At 29.2% G+C, this 17,808-nt stretch overlaps 3 protein-coding genes across 4 annotated transcripts; 1 reads left to right on the top strand and 2 right to left on the bottom strand.

Annotated features, from left to right (window-relative positions):
* The first annotated feature begins 15 nt into the window (after positions 1-15).
* Positions 16-4,033, top strand: LOC145751604 (myotubularin-related protein 9-like). 2 transcript variants are annotated; one of them, XM_082567785.1, is made up of 14 exons: positions 16-123; positions 239-384; positions 867-1,024; positions 1,087-1,195; positions 1,289-1,414; positions 1,541-1,711; positions 1,877-1,995; positions 2,144-2,242; positions 2,438-2,599; positions 2,765-2,853; positions 2,925-3,021; positions 3,102-3,278; positions 3,444-3,595; positions 3,682-4,033. In XM_082567785.1, exons 2-14 carry the CDS (start codon positions 277-279, stop codon positions 3,858-3,860), a joined length of 1,746 nt encoding a protein of 581 aa, XP_082423911.1. In that variant the 5' UTR covers positions 16-123; positions 239-276; the 3' UTR covers positions 3,861-4,033. The 2 variants fall into 2 exon arrangements, with proteins under 2 accessions (XP_082423911.1, XP_082423912.1); XM_082567786.1 differs by lacking the exons at positions 16-123; positions 239-384 and adding an exon at positions 515-719 and having other exon boundaries at positions 3,682-4,031.
* On the bottom strand, positions 3,876-13,134 carry LOC145751602 (uncharacterized). Its single transcript, XM_082567784.1, has 15 exons — positions 12,820-13,134; positions 12,542-12,694; positions 12,311-12,394; positions 11,548-11,652; positions 11,169-11,271; positions 10,471-11,043; positions 10,265-10,367; positions 10,063-10,161; positions 9,831-9,915; positions 9,413-9,518; positions 8,823-8,983; positions 6,730-6,892; positions 6,242-6,335; positions 5,782-5,946; positions 3,876-5,287 (listed from the first exon to the last, which is right to left on the bottom strand). Exons 1-15 carry the CDS (start codon positions 12,833-12,835, stop codon positions 5,195-5,197), a joined length of 2,103 nt encoding a protein of 700 aa, XP_082423910.1. The 5' UTR covers positions 12,836-13,134; the 3' UTR covers positions 3,876-5,194.
* Positions 13,135-13,808: 674 nt separating this feature from the next.
* Positions 13,809-17,790, bottom strand: LOC145750612 (exportin-2-like). The gene is made up of 11 exons (XM_082566683.1): positions 17,486-17,790; positions 17,208-17,360; positions 16,686-16,887; positions 16,252-16,426; positions 15,917-16,062; positions 15,610-15,740; positions 15,253-15,420; positions 14,850-14,996; positions 14,600-14,697; positions 14,260-14,387; positions 13,809-14,029 (listed from the first exon to the last, which is right to left on the bottom strand). The coding sequence occupies exons 3-11, from the start codon at positions 16,851-16,853 to the stop codon at positions 13,943-13,945; spliced, it is 1,248 nt and encodes a 415-aa protein (XP_082422809.1). The 5' UTR covers positions 16,854-16,887; positions 17,208-17,360; positions 17,486-17,790; the 3' UTR covers positions 13,809-13,942.
* Between the last annotated feature and the right edge of the window lie 18 nt (positions 17,791-17,808).

The following is a 17,808-nucleotide window of genomic DNA, read 5'->3' as shown; positions in this document are numbered from 1 at the left end:
AAAATTATTTAGATGTTAACAATCCCACTTAAAACTAGAGTGCTCACTTATGCGCTCTATAGCCAGCACGATATAACTGATAAAGCACAAACACGACTGTTCGTGTAGCTGTATTATAATTCGGTACGTACAAAGTACAGCCTATCAATTTAACATAAAAGTAAATGCATTTTTCTAATACTGTTAAAAATAGGCATTAAAAATTGGAGTATCACATTTTATACTTATGTTTTAATAGAATAGTAATTGACAAAATTGAGAATAAACGTAGGCCAAATGTGGAAGTCGTGGGCAAAAAAGTTGTCAGATACCATATTAGAAGACAAGGAAACCAAAACACAACAACTATTAATGCATTTACAATCTGCATTACAAATGTCGGAGGTAATCAACCTAACAAAATACTAACAACAATAGTTTAACTTTTTAATATTTTAACAGTGTTGCCAATTAAATTTGCGAAACCGGTACTTTCGATTACTTGGCTGACGTCATCGCTATTGTTTACAATTTGTTAACGTTTAGACTTATGGGTCAATATACAAGCTGTGTATTTAAACTAAAGTAAAACTTCAGGGTTTAATTTGGGTTTTGTTTAATATAAAAGCTTAAGAAACATAAAATAGATAGTTAGGATTTAGGTAGTCAGAATTTTTTAGTGACAGATTGTGTTCTGATCACGAGATTATCTGAATATGGAATTTTCCGAATTTATTCCGGTTTGTCACAGTTTTTGTAAACAAACATATACTTTAATACGTTTATTATAGAGGACTAACAACCTTTTAAACTTTATTCTTAATATAAAAACACACAAGTTTTTACAATTTAATATATTTAAAAGTTTAACCCTTTAAATATTTTAGACCCCGAAAGTTGAAGAGGCGATACTTCAATCGTCAAACATTTCACCTGTTATTGGAAGTGCATGTTTAACTGGTCACCACATGATATTTTATTGTCACGATGAGACAAATAAAGAGCATTGGATTTTACATAAAAATGTGGATTTCGTTGAAAAAAGGTAAGTTAGCTATAGTTAATAAACTTAAATAATTGTTTTATATAACTTTATATTTTTTACAGATTTACCATCGAAAAAAATGTCCTTGTTTTGAAATGTAAAGATTTTAAGTTATTTTACTTGACCATTCCAAGCCAAGAAGATGCCATTAATGTAGCAACAACCATAGAGGTATAGTGTATACAAATCTGAAACTCATTTGTATATACAACTACAATGAAAACTCAATTCTATAGTTACATTTAAAGAGTATACTATGTTTAGAACCTATCCTCAATAACAAAGCCAATGTTTCAATACCCATTTTTCTACCGTCCCACTTTTAAATTTGATGAAGATGGTTATGATTTGTTTTGCACTGAACATGAGTTCGTTTCACTGTCTAAAAAGGTAAGAAAATAACTTTCAGAATAGTTAAGAAAAAATCAAGAAAAAAATAAATGTTATTTTTCACAACATTTATAAAATGCCCATTATTTACAAAAAGTATTTAGTTTAATATTGTTTGTTTTTTAGTCTGATAATTGGAGAGTGTCGACGGTCAATCTACATTTTAATGTGTGTGCCAGCTATCCATCTCAAATAATTATTCCCAAGTTAATAGATGACAGTGTTATAATAAAATCGGCACAATTCCGGCAAGGTGGTCGATTTCCTATGCTTTGTTATTATCACACCAACGACAGGGTAAATATTAATTGTAAACTTAAAACTCAAAAAATGTTGAGTATAGACTATGTATAAAGGTATTAACATGGGCTATAATGTAGTACTACTATTTTTTATTTATTTACATATTTTAAAATTGTTCGTTGGGTAGTTTAAGTACTAATACTATTTTTATTTTGTCAGGTTATAATGAGATGTTCACAACCCTTAACTGGCCCTAACAACAAGCGTTGCAAAGATGATGAGAAGTTAATAAATATAATACTTGGTGCAAGTCACAGAGGTTACATAATGGACACTAGGTAAATAACCAAGTTTTAAACACCCTTTGCATTATGCAAATAACAAAAAAGGAATAGACTTTAATGTTACTTAACAAATCGTCAAGAATATAAAAAGAAACTAAAAGTTGTTATTTGAACATTTGATACCCTCTAATTTAATGTTCAGATCTTCCCAATTAGCTACACAAGCAAAGTCAAAAGGTGGGGGAGTGGAAACTAGTTTTAATTATCCTCAGTGGAGAAAGTTAAATGCTGATCTACAAAGGTAATACCCGTGTATTATGTTATATGTGCTACCCATATCTATACACCTTAGGGTGGCTTATAAAATTCAATATGTAAGCTTGTTTTTCAGTTGTGGTAAATTATTTTTTTGTTTTATGTAGGGAATTTTTTAATTTTCGTTGATCTATAATTTTTAAGTTAATGTTCTATATTGCGATTTAATTTATTTTTTCAGGTTTAATATACAACAGGAGAGTTTTATCAGAATAGTTGAGGCAAGTCAAGATCTCTCCTCGAGCAGCGAGAAATGGCAGAGTAAATTGGAGTCAAGTAACTGGATGTCCCATATCAAAGATACCCTTACTGCTGCATGTTTGGTGGCTCAGTGTGTGGACAAGTAATAATAAAACTAATATTGTTATTATTAAGAATGTAAAACAAAAAAAAACTTTTTTTTGGATGTGGTAATTAACATGCCATATTGTTTTTTCATTTTTTTTAAGATTTCATATTTTATAATTTTGAGGATTAGAAAATAATGTTTGTTATGTCAATATTATAGGGAAGGGGCCTCTGTACTTATCCACGGAGATACTGGTTTGGATTGTACTTTACAGATCACCTCTCTTACCCAAGTCATTCTTAACCCAGGTTTGTTATACTTGAGTTAAAAAAATATATTTATATTCTTTAAACTTTGGTTAAAATTTTAATTTTTTTAGACTGTCGAACTTTGCGAGGTTTTATTAGATTGGTAGACAGGGAATGGATCCAATCTGGACATCCTTTTACAGATCGATGTTTCCACTCAGTTTTTAAGTAACATTTATTTTTACCGACTATAACTTAAGGTGTATTAAACTTAAAATGCAAAAATTAAAATCACTTTTTCTGTTTAGCAATGCCAAGCAAAAGTTAGAAGGTTCAAGTTTTGTAGTTTTTTTGGATTGCGTTTATCAAATAATCAAGCAATTTCCCCTTTCGTTTGAGTTTTCTCAGTTGTTGTTAATCGAACTGTTTCGGAATAGTTATGCATCACAATTTGGAACTTTTCTGTGTAATAGTGAGATGGAAAGGTAGGCTGAGTTTTTTGTCTTATTTTTCATACTCACCTTTTAACCAATACTTTTGAACTGTTTGTTTCCTAATACAAAACCCATTTTATTATTTAAGTTATTATAAACTATATATAATAAGCTATCCCATCAACCTATATAATTTTTTGTTGTTGCTGTTTTTAGGAGAGAATTTAAAGTCAGAACAAAAACTGTTTCACTTTGGTCATACTTGCTTTCTGACAATGTTTTACCCAAATATCTTAACCCGCTTTTTCAGCCCAGAACTGGCGTAGTTTGGCCATCAGTGGCGCCACAGAGTCTTCACTTTTGGGAAGGTAAAATATGATTGTTACACAAAAATTTTACTGGAAAATTCCGAATGCTGTTTTTTCAATATTTTTTAAACTAGATTTTTATTTAGGTTTCTTTTTACCCACTTTGGATAACTCTTTGGAAATAGAAGGGGTTGTTAAAGAGACCATTAACAACATACAGAACCTACAAAGTGAATTGTCTGAACTGGCAAGAGAAATTGCAGTTCTTGAAGCAATGGAAATACCTGATACTACAGCATTAAATGATCTTACAATTACTGATTGAGTCTAGATTACTTTATAGTATTTTATTTTCAGATTTTAAACAACAATTTCATATTAAGATTGGTCATTTAATTTTTACATCTGTGCAATAAATAATTCACATTCTATTTCGATTGTTTTGATGTAAATCAAATTGGCAAGTAAAGTTCATTTATCTATGCAGTCAATCTGGTATTATAACACAACATCTACATAACCTATTCTATTTCATATGTAATATTTAGAAAAAAGTAAAATCATGTAAGTTGGTATTAGGCGACAAAAAGTAGAAAATAAAACCTTTTTTACAAAGACGAAATTATTAAATTAAGAATTGGACCAGTTATATGTCAATTGTTGAAATATGGGTTATCTTATACCAATTTATCCCCCCTAAAAATGGGCAAGTATTATTAAGTTGGGACTTTTTTATTTAAAAGTTAAATACAGAAAGTTGAGTTAATCTTGAGTCATCTAACTTGGGTTGATGTTAACTCGACTTCTAAGTTAAACACCAAGTCCAAAAGTAAATTTTTTTGAGGGGTATTAATTAACAGAGTAAATTATTTTTTTCGTTACAAGGGTTAGATTAGTAATATTGCAATTATGCCATAATTAAGTAAATACAACGGTCATTTTGATGTATAAAATCTACAGTTATAGAAATCTAAAAAACAAAAAAATTTTCTATTTATATGAAAAAATAATATTACTTGAAATAGACATAACGCAAAAATATGGTGATTATAAAAAAAATTATGGAAAGTTTTAAATTGGTATCGTTCATGCTGCAAAAATTGCTGACTAATTACATAATACAATTTACCTCTTAAGTTGTAGAACTAATATATGTACCAACTTACGCAAGAAAACAAACTTGGTATTTTAAATACAAAACATAAGCATCTTGATCTGATTAAATTGGTATTTGAAATCTGTTTAAAGTTTTTATTTGTTTTTATAGACAGCCCAGCATAATCCATATATATATATAATGTTTTGTATATAACCTTAATTGTAAAGCAAAAAATATGGCCCCAATAAAATAATGCTGAAATACAGTAAATTTTTCATCGCAAAAACTAAAACTAACTCTAATTAGAGAGTTATTCCAAGATTTGATAAAAACTATACCAAAACAATAAAAGAATAAAATATAAGGGCTTGACAGAAATTCAACCAGCAAATATATGGTAAAAGAGAGGTCCGTCAAAAAACAACAGTTTCGACATCAACCCTACGGCTCTTTTGCAAAAATATCATTTTGAACGACAGATGGATTGAATTTTCTCCTTATTTGATGGTGTGAAACCAATCTGACAATAGATAATCACAGAGTGGAGTTGGGAGCACATCTCAAGGCTTGTGAAAACGTGTAAATCGCCGAGATTCTTCATGTACTCTCATTTCTGTTGCTTTAAATTCGTTTAACTCCTTACGAATAGAGGCCTAAAATAATAACTTAATAATTAGACGAAGACAAACTGTGTGACAAACTGCAAAACAAAAGGAAACAAATAAATATTCTTTTCATTATATTCCTTGATTGGCAATACCTCAATAAAAATATTTCATTACTGGTAATAATTAATATATAAAAAATATAAGATTGATTTGACATTGTTTTACAGATAAATTTTTCGAAGTAGAAAAATATGGAATTTTTTGTAGCCCTACAATTTAATTTAAATACAAACAATGACTGCTTTTTGTGGTTTTAGTTGGTAATTGCGTTTTGATCAATTAAATCATGACTAAAAAAAGGGACAAACAATATGTAAATTAGCAACCTTTATAATTTTTGATTCTTAAAATATTTTTAACCGACATAACCTTTAGATTAAAATCTTAAATACACATCTAGAAATAATTTAACTATAAAATTTATTTATCAGCATGAATTTAAAATAACTAATCACTAAAAAATTTGTATTTATAATTACCTTATCTTGGGGAGTTAATCTGGTCCAGGGTTTGTCACCTTTTCTGTCATAATTCTGAACCTCATATACCTCAACATACTCGTGCCAGTTAATTAAAACTTTTCGTTCGATTAATTCTTTTACAGTGGGTCTCATCGACAGTTTACGAGTTAGTTGTCGTTTTACCTAGAAGGGGTTAAGTAAGGACTTAAATTTATAACATTTCAGCTTAAATTTTTAATAATTAAATGCTAATACACAGACTGGTATTTCAACGATATAATGCTAAACACATAACGGGGCACTTAACTTACAGTATTTTAAAATTAACGCTAAATATAATTTAAGTACTCTAAAAACAAGAACATTTAGATAAAAGTTCCTTATTTGATAGCTTAACTTTATTGTTATTTATTGTTTCCGCTTTTTAAAATTTATTTTATTCACGTGTTTAAGTTGACTATATTAATTATAACATTACCTTCTCTCTTTCTTTATTTTTATCCTCAGCTGTGTCGTTTGGCAAAATATTTCTTTGTTGAAGTTCAGTTTTCGAGGGTCGTTGACTCAATCGCCTACAAACAAATTCATTTGAAACTAATTAGACCTTAATAAATGTTAACACAATACCAAAAAACAAGGAAAAAATGGTAAAAACCACTGTCAGTTAAATAAACCTAAAACAAATAAAATATACAATAACAATGTTGGAAAAAAAACGTAAAATACTATTCAATTAAAAATGTAAGCAATAATAAGCTTGGCAGGATCCTAAGCTGGGCAAGAGATTGTACTATGTATAGCATCTTACTTAAGGATACAGCATAGAAGCAGTTGAGATCAAAACTATAACCCAACGTTGTAAGGCCAAGTGTTTTGACCACTATACCACACTGCTTTTATAATGCTCATTCAAAACCATGCTAATTAAAATCTTTAAACAAAATGAAATCAATTTTGACGACATACCTTGTTAAGTTTGTCTTTAAACTTGACCTTTCTTCATTAGATTTTTCCGGACTTGAAATAATATTTCTCTGCTCGAGTTCAGTTCTTTCTGGTCGGTTAGCAAGTCTAAGGGCAAGAGTATCTCGACGAGCAACTTTGGCTGCCAATCCTCCTCCACTCACATCTAAAATAATATTAAAAATTTTATGATTTTAATACTAACTATATCAAATTTATATTATTTCCATGCAATAAGACGATGTTTTTAGACTTTACACCAAAAATTCGCCTCAAAACACTTTGATAAAAACTGACTACATTTTGTATACAACATAATCATTATTCTATTCAGAAATGTATAGCATCACAAATAACATCAATGCCAAAATATGTCCTTATTAACATTTTTGGTTTACAATAACTTATGTAAAAGTTAACTAGTATTGCAATGCAACATTGTACTATATAAGAGATACATCATGTTTTCCTGTAAAAATAATTGCTTCACCTTAAGTGTACTGACTCATTTCTTGCCATGCTATCTTTAAGTTTTATATTACTATACAAGGTAAAGTGATAATAAAAAAACAAAACTTTGGACTTGAAGGTTAAGTTACCTGTGCTATTGCAAAAATTATATATACCTTTCGTGACAAACTTCTTGAATAAGTTAGGTAGAATTGGCATTTTAACAAAAATTCCGCAGATATACTGATTATGTAAACAACTCAAATGTTGGAGGTTTCTTTTTATTCTGCATGTGACATTGTCAAAATTGATTTGTTTATTTAAAAAAACGGTCAATACCAGCTGTGAATAATAAGGGATATCAACCAATAAGATGCTTATACAAGCTGATATTAACCCAATCTTATATAACATCTATTACTTTACTAGTAATTTCTAGTTAACACCACTTACAATACTGCAAGCCTAATTTCTAGGTCTTTCAAATATATTTGACTTGTAACTACAACTTAACTATTTAAAACAGGAAATTATTGTTAACTGTTTCATTGTAAATACAAACAAGTCATCAACTGAATTTGGGCCAATACAACTAAGTTATTTAAATAGTTTGTAAATAGTTTGATGTAAATACAAACAACCAGAAATAACCGGTCCTATAAATACACACTCTCTCTCTTCATATTAAAAGCAAATTACAATCCTAAATGATGACTAGTTGTTTCCTTTTTCCTGTATCACAACTTCATTCACTAAACAACAACACATTAAATTGCATTTAAAGACGCATGGGTATTTTTTAATAAAGATAGCCAACTTGGCCGACTTTGACTGTATAAGGTTATTGCTATTTCTAGTTTCTTGTATTTAAAGTTAGAAGTCAGTGCGCTGTAGTTACACAGTTTAGCAAATTGAGATGACAAATTTCAGTATTGAGCATAAAAAAAGAAAAATATTAATATTGACTGAAAAAAATTTGGAGCATTGATTTTTTAACCTGATTATGAAAGGAAAATTATTGATCGTACAGACAGAGCGGTGCTAAATCATTCATAGGTTATAATCCAATTAGTTGAACCTTAATTTAAATATCAACTAAATAACACGTTAAGGTACTCAAACATTATGTAAACCACAATTTTTTATATGTCTTAATATCAACTAGAAAGGTTAACCTATCCACTTAAAAGAGGGTAAGCTAAAAATAAACTAACAGTGTATATTACACAATGCTCACAGCAGGTAAAATTTAATAAAAATTTCAGAATAAGTACATAATTTGTTATATGCAAACTAGGGATCTTTTTTAAAATAGGTTTAATATATTTATTTAGATAATTTGAGTCACAGTTACAAATAACAGAATCTTAATTAGGTTGAATTTGCATGTTATTTTATACTGCATCATTTAGGGATATTTTTTGCTCCTATTTTAAAGCTTGTATAGATTGTTTTTATTAAAAAGGACTAGCTAAATCTAAGTAGTTCAGTTTTTTAAGTACAACTAAAGATTAAAACACTAAACAGCTTTTGATTTTAAATTAATTTTAATAATTTTCAAAATTAAATTATATCCTTAAAAATCCCAAATTAGAATTTAAATAACAAAATCCAAATTTATAAATTTTTTTCAAAAAAAAACTTACCTTCATCATCTTCTTCTTCATCATCCACTTCTTCTCTGGGCTCCTCGTCATCCCGGTAAAGTATAGGTCCAGACATATCCGAGTCTGAATCCTCCTCATATTGTTGCTCCACCTGGAGGTTGGACGAACCATTATCCCGATCCATCTTCTCCCGCAAATATCTGCAAAATTTTTATTGCAATTTTAACTAAATCTTTTTTTTAGTTTTAAATATAAATCACATAAAAATCGACAATAGAAACTTATTAAGAAACAAGTGAAAGAAATTATGAACAAAATTTATTTTTAATTTTCTAAGTTTTAAGTGGCACCAGGCAATCCCCAAGGGAAATTTAAATACATGGGTATTCATATACTTTGATATTTATTATTTACTATTAATTTTCTGACCTACTCACTTACAAAATCTCAATTAAAAAAAAATTTTAAAGTTTTAGACAAATATTAACAAATGCTTGTTAAAATTAAATAATATAATTGGTTAAAAAAAAGGTTTAAATTATATAACCTTTTGACACAAAAACTAAAAAATATATTCCTTTGGGAGAACTACAAAGAATTAAAGCTAAATTTTAAGTAAAACTACTTACGGTGGAATTGTTATCCTGGTTGTACGTTGTATAATTTCGGCACTATCAGCAAATAAAACCTTTGCATCGCCTGCTCCTACAGATATGGCAGGAATACGAGGCCCATCTGGGTTTAAAAATAACACTTATCATAAAAATTAATTAATATTGATAAGCTATACAATATCATGTGTTTTGATTATTCTTAAAACCGAAGCAGCAATTTTAAATTTAAGAATAATTTTCAGATATTTCTGCAAATATGAAAAAATAGCCTGAGTAACTAAAATAGTGCATTTAATATATTATCACAACTTACTAGCCCATGCCATACAGTAATAGTAAACACAAAACCTTATATGCAAGTTTGGGGTTCGAACAAATACCTGACGATACAAAGAGTATCATTCTGGTTCAGCAAGTATGTTAATAACGTTACCTTGTTGGTAGTGTGGTTTACTGTGCTGCGGGGGAGGTAAGGGTGGTTGGGTTTGCTCTCCATTACGTTTGTACATGTCAGTGGACTAAATAATAAAAGAACAGATAAAAAAATCTGTATTTTTGGCTGCATTTGGAAAAAAGTTAATACATTTCTTGTTTACCAAAAATAAACTTTACTAAAAATATTTAATAGCTTTAATTATAAAAATGTTTTTCCGACTTTATTTTACCTGGGCAATCACCTCCTTTGGGGGCTTGGGGGGTGGTTTTGGAGGGGGACCTTTTGATCCGGAAACAGTATTACTAGCAGTGGTTGAAGGAGGATAATTCTAAAAAATATAATATAATTTATTTTTTAAATATCTTTTTTTGGCCAATTAAAATAAAGAATATTTATTACTACAACAGCATGGAGAAGTCTATTTTACTTACAAAATTGGATCGTTTGGCAGCTACAGGACGTTGGGTTATAACACTTGAGTTTGGTTGTAAATTAGAAGAACCGGAATGGCTAATAGAACTTGATGGGTCAGACCTATTTATAAAAAAAAGAAAAATAAGTTAAGTTCCTGTTGTCTGAGCCTTGCTGGCATAAAAACATTTTAAACAATAGTTTTAAAGATATAACATTTTTTAACCTGTTATTGTGATATTTTGCAGTACTTGACACTGATGGCGGCATTGTGGCAGATTTTGGAATATGTTCATTGCGCTGAGTCGAAGAAGGACCCTCTTTTTCATTGTCACTTGTACGCCGGCCTAAAATGTTCCCAGCTAAGGCTTTTGACAAGTCTTGTGACAGCCTAGCGGCTAGACCTGGTGATAACACTGGACCACCGGCGCTATTGCTACGTGGCTGGACACCATATCCAGTTTCATTTGCATTTGAAGTCTCTGAATATGAATTTGAGGGCCGTTTTTGATGCTGTTGCTGGTTAGTTGTCGTACCTCTTGTCATTGGTTTTGGGGCGTTGGTGGAATTGTACTTACCCCCGTTGTTATCCATTTGTGGGGGGTTGTTGTTTGTTTTGCCATATAATCCAACTGCTACGAGATTGTCACCACCCGAGTTGACAACCTGAAAACGTCCAACACGAGGGTTGTCACTGATTTGTGGAGCAGTTGCAATCTGGTATGACCTCCGATGAAAGTGTTGTCGGGCGTCTGCATCTCTTTCTCGAGGAAGTTCGTCCGAAGAATATTTTTTATGGCTTAATTAAAAATTTTGTGATAAAAAATGCAACAAATTATTAAAAAAAGGAAAATCAATGTCTAAAACAATATTTACACATTACACTGAGCCCATTCAATAAAACAACAATAATGGAAAACACACCTTGTTTTTCTAATATTGGCATCACTTTTTTCGACATTCTTGTTTTTATTCTTTTTCGAATTATAACGAGAATCTTTTCTCTTGTCTTGATATCCTGTTGAGCCTACCAGGGCATAGAAAACAATAAAAAAATCAATAAACCAATTTTTAAAACTAATGAGCATGTAAAAATTTTAAATTTCTTTAATTGAACAAATGAAGCTATGGCATCATGAGAAACTAATTAGGAATATATTTTAATCTTATTTGAACCAAAAAGCTTGATTTAAAATAAGATTTAAATAGTATTAATCAATATTTAGCATTACAACCAATTAAATTTTAAATATTTAGTTAATTAAATTTAAAAATAAATTATTTAAACAACAGCAAGGCTTACCATTTCCACTCTCTGTGCTCTCAGAAGAGTTGGAGGTTCTGGGACCAGGTTTTTCTGCCCCAATGGGCTCCAATCTCACATTTTCATCTTCCTCTGGTAACGGATCTGTGAAAAAATTATCATAAATAATGCTTGACAAGGGACTTACATGTATGTAATAGAGCGAGATTAACCTCTAGTAGGGCAAAAAGATAAAATTTAGTACATTTAAATTACCCTTACATACTTTAAATCATAATTTTAATGTTAAAAGTATTACCAAGCTCCGAATTAAGGAAGGCTTTTTAACCTGGCAATAACACATATGTTCTCGTTTAGTTTAAATACACATAATTGAGCAACCGTAATATTTTAAAACAAACATACTATAGATACAAAATAAGTTATATGCAAACCTTTTGTTAATGTACACTTCTATTAAAATAACAAAGCAATTTATTATAATATTTGAATTTTAAATTGCTTGCTTACATAGTCAAACAAACTTAACTTTGTGGAATTTGAATAAGTAAACAAGAAAATTGAACAAATTACATTATATGACTTTGTTATTAAAATAAACAGAACTTGTTAGATTGTAATCAAATATATATTACAAAATAAATAAAAAAATTTCAGCGCAATCTATATAATTAAGATGGTAAACAAAAGTGCATCGCACAACTGAAAGCAGTTAATTCAAATGTTTTAACTGGGATTTTAAATATAATTGTGAGTCCAGACTGAATCAAATGTTTTTAACTAAATTGGTAGTTTTACTTACCAATATTTCCATTAGGATTTGGTAGCAAACCTTTTTTTATTAATTCATCTTTGCTACTTCGAACAGAAATCTTTCTTTCTAAGGCTAAAAATATTTTTTTTATTTAAAGTTTAGTAATATGCAGTATTTCTTTTTTAAAACTCATGAAACTCTGTCGTTTGACAAATTAAACACTAAAAAAACTTTTTTAAAACCGTAATGTCATACACAAATAGTTGCCCAATAACTTACTTGTGGCGGTTTTAGTAAATTTTTCACTTCTTTTTTTCTTCTTCCATTTCCAGGGACGAAATAACTTGGACCAATTGCTTTGACTTTTTTCTTTTCGTACTCGTGTTTCGTCAGTTTGGGAGGGTTGAATGTTTAAATCTCGGTCTGTTATGGCTAAAAACAATTCATATAATAAATATAAAAAAAATCCAAGGCATTATCATAAAACTGAGCTGTTTATAAATAACCTTACAGCCCTAATTTTATCCAACAATAAATAGTTTTTAAATTGTTCTTACCTTGATTATCTTCCATTGTTTAGTATTTTAATTTAACAGTAGCATTTTTAGCAAGCCCTGAACTAGTAAAAATATATTTTAAGGGATATTAATATGACACATAAATTATTTTTTAAGTAAAAAAAGTAAAAGATAGGATTTTCGCCGAGCCTATACGATACCACCCGTCAGTTTTCTCTGCCACTGCTGACTGCCCACTGGCTATTTGCGAATAAATGTCGACACTGTCAGTCATTTGCTATTATAAATTAACTTTAACTTTTAATCTAATAATACATTTTAATGTACAAATGTAAAGTATTTCGTAGCTAATGTTTACTTAATCCGAAACACACGCCCTTACATATGTACGTTATAACATTTAATAACTCTAAGCTTAAGGTACCATGAACCCATAAAGCCCTAACACTTTGTTTATTTCTTTCAAAAAGAGAAAGGAATTTTTTATTAAATTAAATTGCGGTGACAATTTGTGGTACCCGCCGGGTTCCGTTATGGTGCAGTTTAGTTATTTTCGGAATCAAATGTTTTGGTAAATATGTGCGAATTAATGTAAATAAAAAGTAAAACAAAATTCACAATAAATCTTGCTTCCAAGATGCCATTTTAAGAAAATCGGCAAGCCCAAAATGTCACATTCATCATGCACTCATCTTTTCTAAATAAAAGTCAAGTCAATGATCATAGTTTTATGATCATTGGTCATTTTTATAAGATGTTGAGTATAGTTAAAAATATCAATAATGATGTTATTTGCCCAAATCTCATGCAGAAACTAATTAAATTATTCAGACAGCTTTTTCTAATAGGCAGTAATTAATTTCCACCAAAAAAATAATACTAAATTTAACTTATAATATAACAAAAATTCTAAGTTAAACTTTTAATTTACCGTGGTGTTTTGATTCCTTTTTTCAGTTGCTTATTTTACACATATATATGTTTTATGTATATATACAACAAAAACAAAAGTCTTTCTCGATTTCAGAAAAATTTATTAACAAAACTCGTGAACTTTACAGACAACTAAGTTAGTTAAACTACAAATGGCAGCAAAAAACAGCATCATGATTTCTAAACGCAGTGAAATGAACTTTAATGACGTCATAATGTATTTGCAGTGTCACGTGAGTTGAATTTGAGCAGCACTTAGGTAACCTTGTAAGAATTGTCCAGCTTTGGCATCTACAAACCCAAGCATTCCTGGAACCTAAACAACAGAAAATAAATAATAACCCGATTTAGCAGGCCACAATTTTTATTAATCAAACTTAAAAGTTGAGTTTTTAACCAAAAATATGGGATATTTATTTATTATAAATAGTTAAAGGATTACATACTTTGCAATTGTCACATTTTTCATGTCTTTAAATTTAACTGCGGTTATTGAATTATATTTGAATGATTTTATCATAAGAATTAAATAAATTGTGTATTTACCCTGCCAGGAAAATGTTTGCAAAGCGAACCCAAAGATTGGGCTAAATACAACTTTGGATTATCAATCTTAACAGGATCATGTTCTTTCTTGCCAGCAAATGCAAGTTGTGAGTAAGCAGCCTGGTATCCTGGTTAAAAATTAAATTTAACTAATATTGACATGTTTCTGAAAACAATGGTATCAACTTACAAAAACCTTAAAAATTAGGATTGCAAAAAAAGTTAAATCTACTGAAAATTAAATTTACTAAAATTTATTCTTTATTTTAGCTTGCCCTTAATTTATTAGAGTAATATTTTATGTATTTATCAAAGGCCTCTTAAATTTTTTTTGTTTTACCTGGTGTGTCTTCAATCTCGATAAAATGTTCATCATCGGGCACTGATTCGTCCTCAGGTAATTCAAACAAACCAATCACAGACTCAAGAAGACGAGGCCTAAATTAATAAAAACCAACATTACTTTTATTTAAAAAAGTATTTTAGTTTGGTTAACTATTTTAAGAAACTGGAAAAAAAAATTATTTAAGATAATTTACATAAAGATCACCTTAATAAAATTAAAAACATTTTTTAAATGAAATAATTACCACAAGTTTGAGTAGTTTTCATCCAAAAGCGCAGAACAAGATGTTAAAAGTTTCGAAAAACCAACGGAACAGATTTTTCTTTCCATTTTTCCAGATACTTTCTGAACGTCACTGATTATTAACTTTTCAACAACCATACCAAACATTCTGCATGAACAAAAAAAATTTATCATTTTTTTTAACAATTTAAAAGATTATTTAACAATTATGTTAATCTACATCAGAAGGAACCATTACTTACAAAAAATAGGTAGTAATAAACATAATAAGGTAACAGGTATGTAATTTATTTTAAAATTAAGATTATCAAAATTCCTTAAAATGTGATAACTTAAAGAATCCAAATATTTCAAATCTTTTAAAAATAAACAAAGTGATTTAGTCACAATACATTTTATCTTACTTAGCTTGAATCGAGTCGACAAGATTTTGAAATGAGTCAGATGAGTTTCGGATAATGTAAAGTGAGAAAAATACCAAAACCCCACGCACAAACTTTGTTGTTTTGCTCTTCATTAAACGCTGAAATAATAACGAATATACTTGCTTCATCGAACTCTCCAAAGCTTTCCTAGAAAAAAAAATTGTGTACAAAAACATTGAAAAAAAATTGTTAATTTTTTTTTCAGATTTAAATATTTATTAAACTTTCTACGTTAAAACTATACCTGTAATGCAACTAATATTCAAAATTTAATATTTTGTTAAATACACATTATTTTTGGTAATAATACGATTTAACTAAATATTAAAAGCTTACGGTTTAAAGTGTTCCACCATTGAATTGATTAGATAAAACCCTTGATGGTCATTAGTTTTTGATGCAATCAACTTCTGAAAGACCCCGAGCAAGTTGTTTAATTTTCCTGAACTGGTAATGTGATCACCACTCTGTTATAACAAAACAATAATTTATAAACCTTTTTTTTTCAAACATTTCTATAGATTGAAACTACAGAAACATATTTATGATGACATACTTTAAAATAAAAATATTAAAAAAAAATTTATTCCTGTGAAAGTTAGTTAGAAATCTGTTTATTTAATTTTTAAATTTTGAATCTTACCTTCTCAATAAAGGCCTGTAGTAATCTCACCAGGGGCGGTATGTTACCCGGTCGATCCCACAATATAGGTGTAAGAAGAAGGGGAAATAATTGCATGTACGAGTCGGGTATAGGTGGCTCATGGATCTCCAATAACAAGGACATCACTAAAATAATTACAAAATTTTTAATGAAAATTTTGGGTATGTAATTAAAAATAAAAAAAAAAAAATTAGATTAAAAAAAACCTCTAATTTTAGAGTAATTTAACATTGTAAAAAACTACTTTTAGTTTATATAAACATAATTGGCCTGAAACCATTTTAAAATAAAACCCTATTAGACCCTAAAAATACCTTGAAAGACGTAAGGTATAAATTCAGTGACATCTTTCATAAGAATTTCAGTAAAAACTGGAAACAAAGCATCCTCAAATCCAGTCACATTGTTTTTATCGTTAGCACAAGTGATTCGAATGCATAATGACAAAGCTTCAAATAAATAATGATTGAAGTGGGGCTTGCTGGGATTCTAAAAGATGCAAAAAAAAACTATTAATGTGACAAATTTTTTTTTACTTTAAAATATTTAGCAAAAGAAATCAGAAAATGCGCAAACTTTAAATTCGTTAAAAAATAATAAATCACAATTTTCTTAAAAAAAAATTATAGATATTTTTGGATTATTAATTATTGAAAAAGCCTATTTTTAATAGTCTTTATCAGTAACTATAAACTAGAAATGATCAGGTCATAAAATAATATTGAAAATAAAAACATATTTTCCACACCTTGCTAACCCCCACTAACTTCTCTGCTAATCCCTTAACTAAAACACCCATATATGGAAGCAAGGACTCCTTAGAGAGCGAAAGCACTCGCATCAATGATTTCATCAGGTATTCGTTTTCCTCCGATCCCGGAAGTTGCATGGCTGCGAAGAGTTTGGTGAGCAACATCTCAAGATGGGGATCGATATCAGATTTTGTGATCCTTGAGTAAATAAAAACATTTACTTTAACTTTCTTATTTTTTTATAAAAAAAGCTTTTCAGATTATACATATATGTCAATTCTGAAGGTACACAAAATGCACCAAAAATACCAAGACCCAGTGTATGGTTCTGCCTCTACTTTCACAAGCAATGTAATGTAAACAGGCCATATAGGTTAAATTGCAGTCCATAGGGCAAGCACTACTAGTTTTAAAAAACTCAAAGAAAAACATCTATTTCTGTATTCTTACAATTAAGAAATTTTTTGGTATACAAATATTACATAATGTCATACACAAATAGTTGCCCAATAACTTACTTGTGGCGGTTTTAGTAAATTTTTCACTTCTTTTTTTCTTCTTCCATTTCCAGGGACGAAATAACTTGGACCAATTGCTTTGACTTTTTTCTTTTCGTACTCGTGTTTCGTCAGTTTGGGAGGGTTGAATGTTTAAATCTCGGTCTGTTATGGCTAAAAACAATTCATATAATAAATATAAAAAAAATCCAAGGCATTATCATAAAACTGAGCTGTTTATAAATAACCTTACAGCCCTAATTTTATCCAACAATAAATAGTTTTTAAATTGTTCTTACCTTGATTATCTTCCATTGTTTAGTATTTTAATTTAACAGTAGCATTTTTAGCAAGCCCTGAACTAGTAAAAATATATTTTAAGGGATATTAATATGACACATAAATTATTTTTTAAGTAAAAAAAGTAAAAGATAGGATTTTCGCCGAGCCTATACGATACCACCCGTCAGTTTTCTCTGCCACTGCTGACTGCCCACTGGCTATTTGCGAATAAATGTCGACACTGTCAGTCATTTGCTATTATAAATTAACTTTAACTTTTAATCTAATAATACATTTTAATGTACAAATGTAAAGTATTTCGTAGCTAATGTTTACTTAA

Source organism: Corella eumyota, chromosome 4 (genome assembly GCF_963082875.1).
Source record: "Corella eumyota chromosome 4, kaCorEumy4.1, whole genome shotgun sequence".
Taxonomy (NCBI): Eukaryota; Metazoa; Chordata; class Ascidiacea; order Phlebobranchia; family Corellidae; genus Corella; species Corella eumyota.
This window is presented reverse-complemented; position numbering and strand designations above follow the sequence as displayed.

Excerpts from the sequence above, each read along its gene's own strand:
- LOC145751604 (XM_082567785.1), top strand. The coding sequence starts at position 277 with ATGTGGAAGTCGTGGGCAAAAAAGTTGTCAGATACCATATTAGAAGAC. Across the intron at positions 1,025-1,086 it reads GTGGATTTCGTTGAAAAAAG|ATTTACCATCGAAAAAAATG; the intron begins GTAAGTTAGCTA and ends TATTTTTTACAG. Across the intron at positions 3,279-3,443 it reads TGTAATAGTGAGATGGAAAG|GAGAGAATTTAAAGTCAGAA; the intron begins GTAGGCTGAGTT and ends TGCTGTTTTTAG.
- LOC145750612 (XM_082566683.1), bottom strand. The coding sequence starts at position 16,853 with ATGTTGCTCACCAAACTCTTCGCAGCCATGCAACTTCCGGGATCGGAG. Across the intron at positions 16,427-16,685 it reads AGTTAGTGGGGGTTAGCAAG|AATCCCAGCAAGCCCCACTT; the intron begins GTGTGGAAAATA and ends TGCATCTTTTAG. Across the intron at positions 15,741-15,916 it reads TACAGGCCTTTATTGAGAAG|AGTGGTGATCACATTACCAG; the intron begins GTAAGATTCAAA and ends TTGTTATAACAG.
- LOC145751602 (XM_082567784.1), bottom strand. Across the intron at positions 11,272-11,547 it reads GAGCACAGAGAGTGGAAATG|GCTCAACAGGATATCAAGAC; the intron begins GTAAGCCTTGCT and ends ATGCCCTGGTAG. Across the intron at positions 10,368-10,470 it reads GCAAAATATCACAATAACAG|GTCTGACCCATCAAGTTCTA; the intron begins GTTAAAAAATGT and ends TTTTATAAATAG.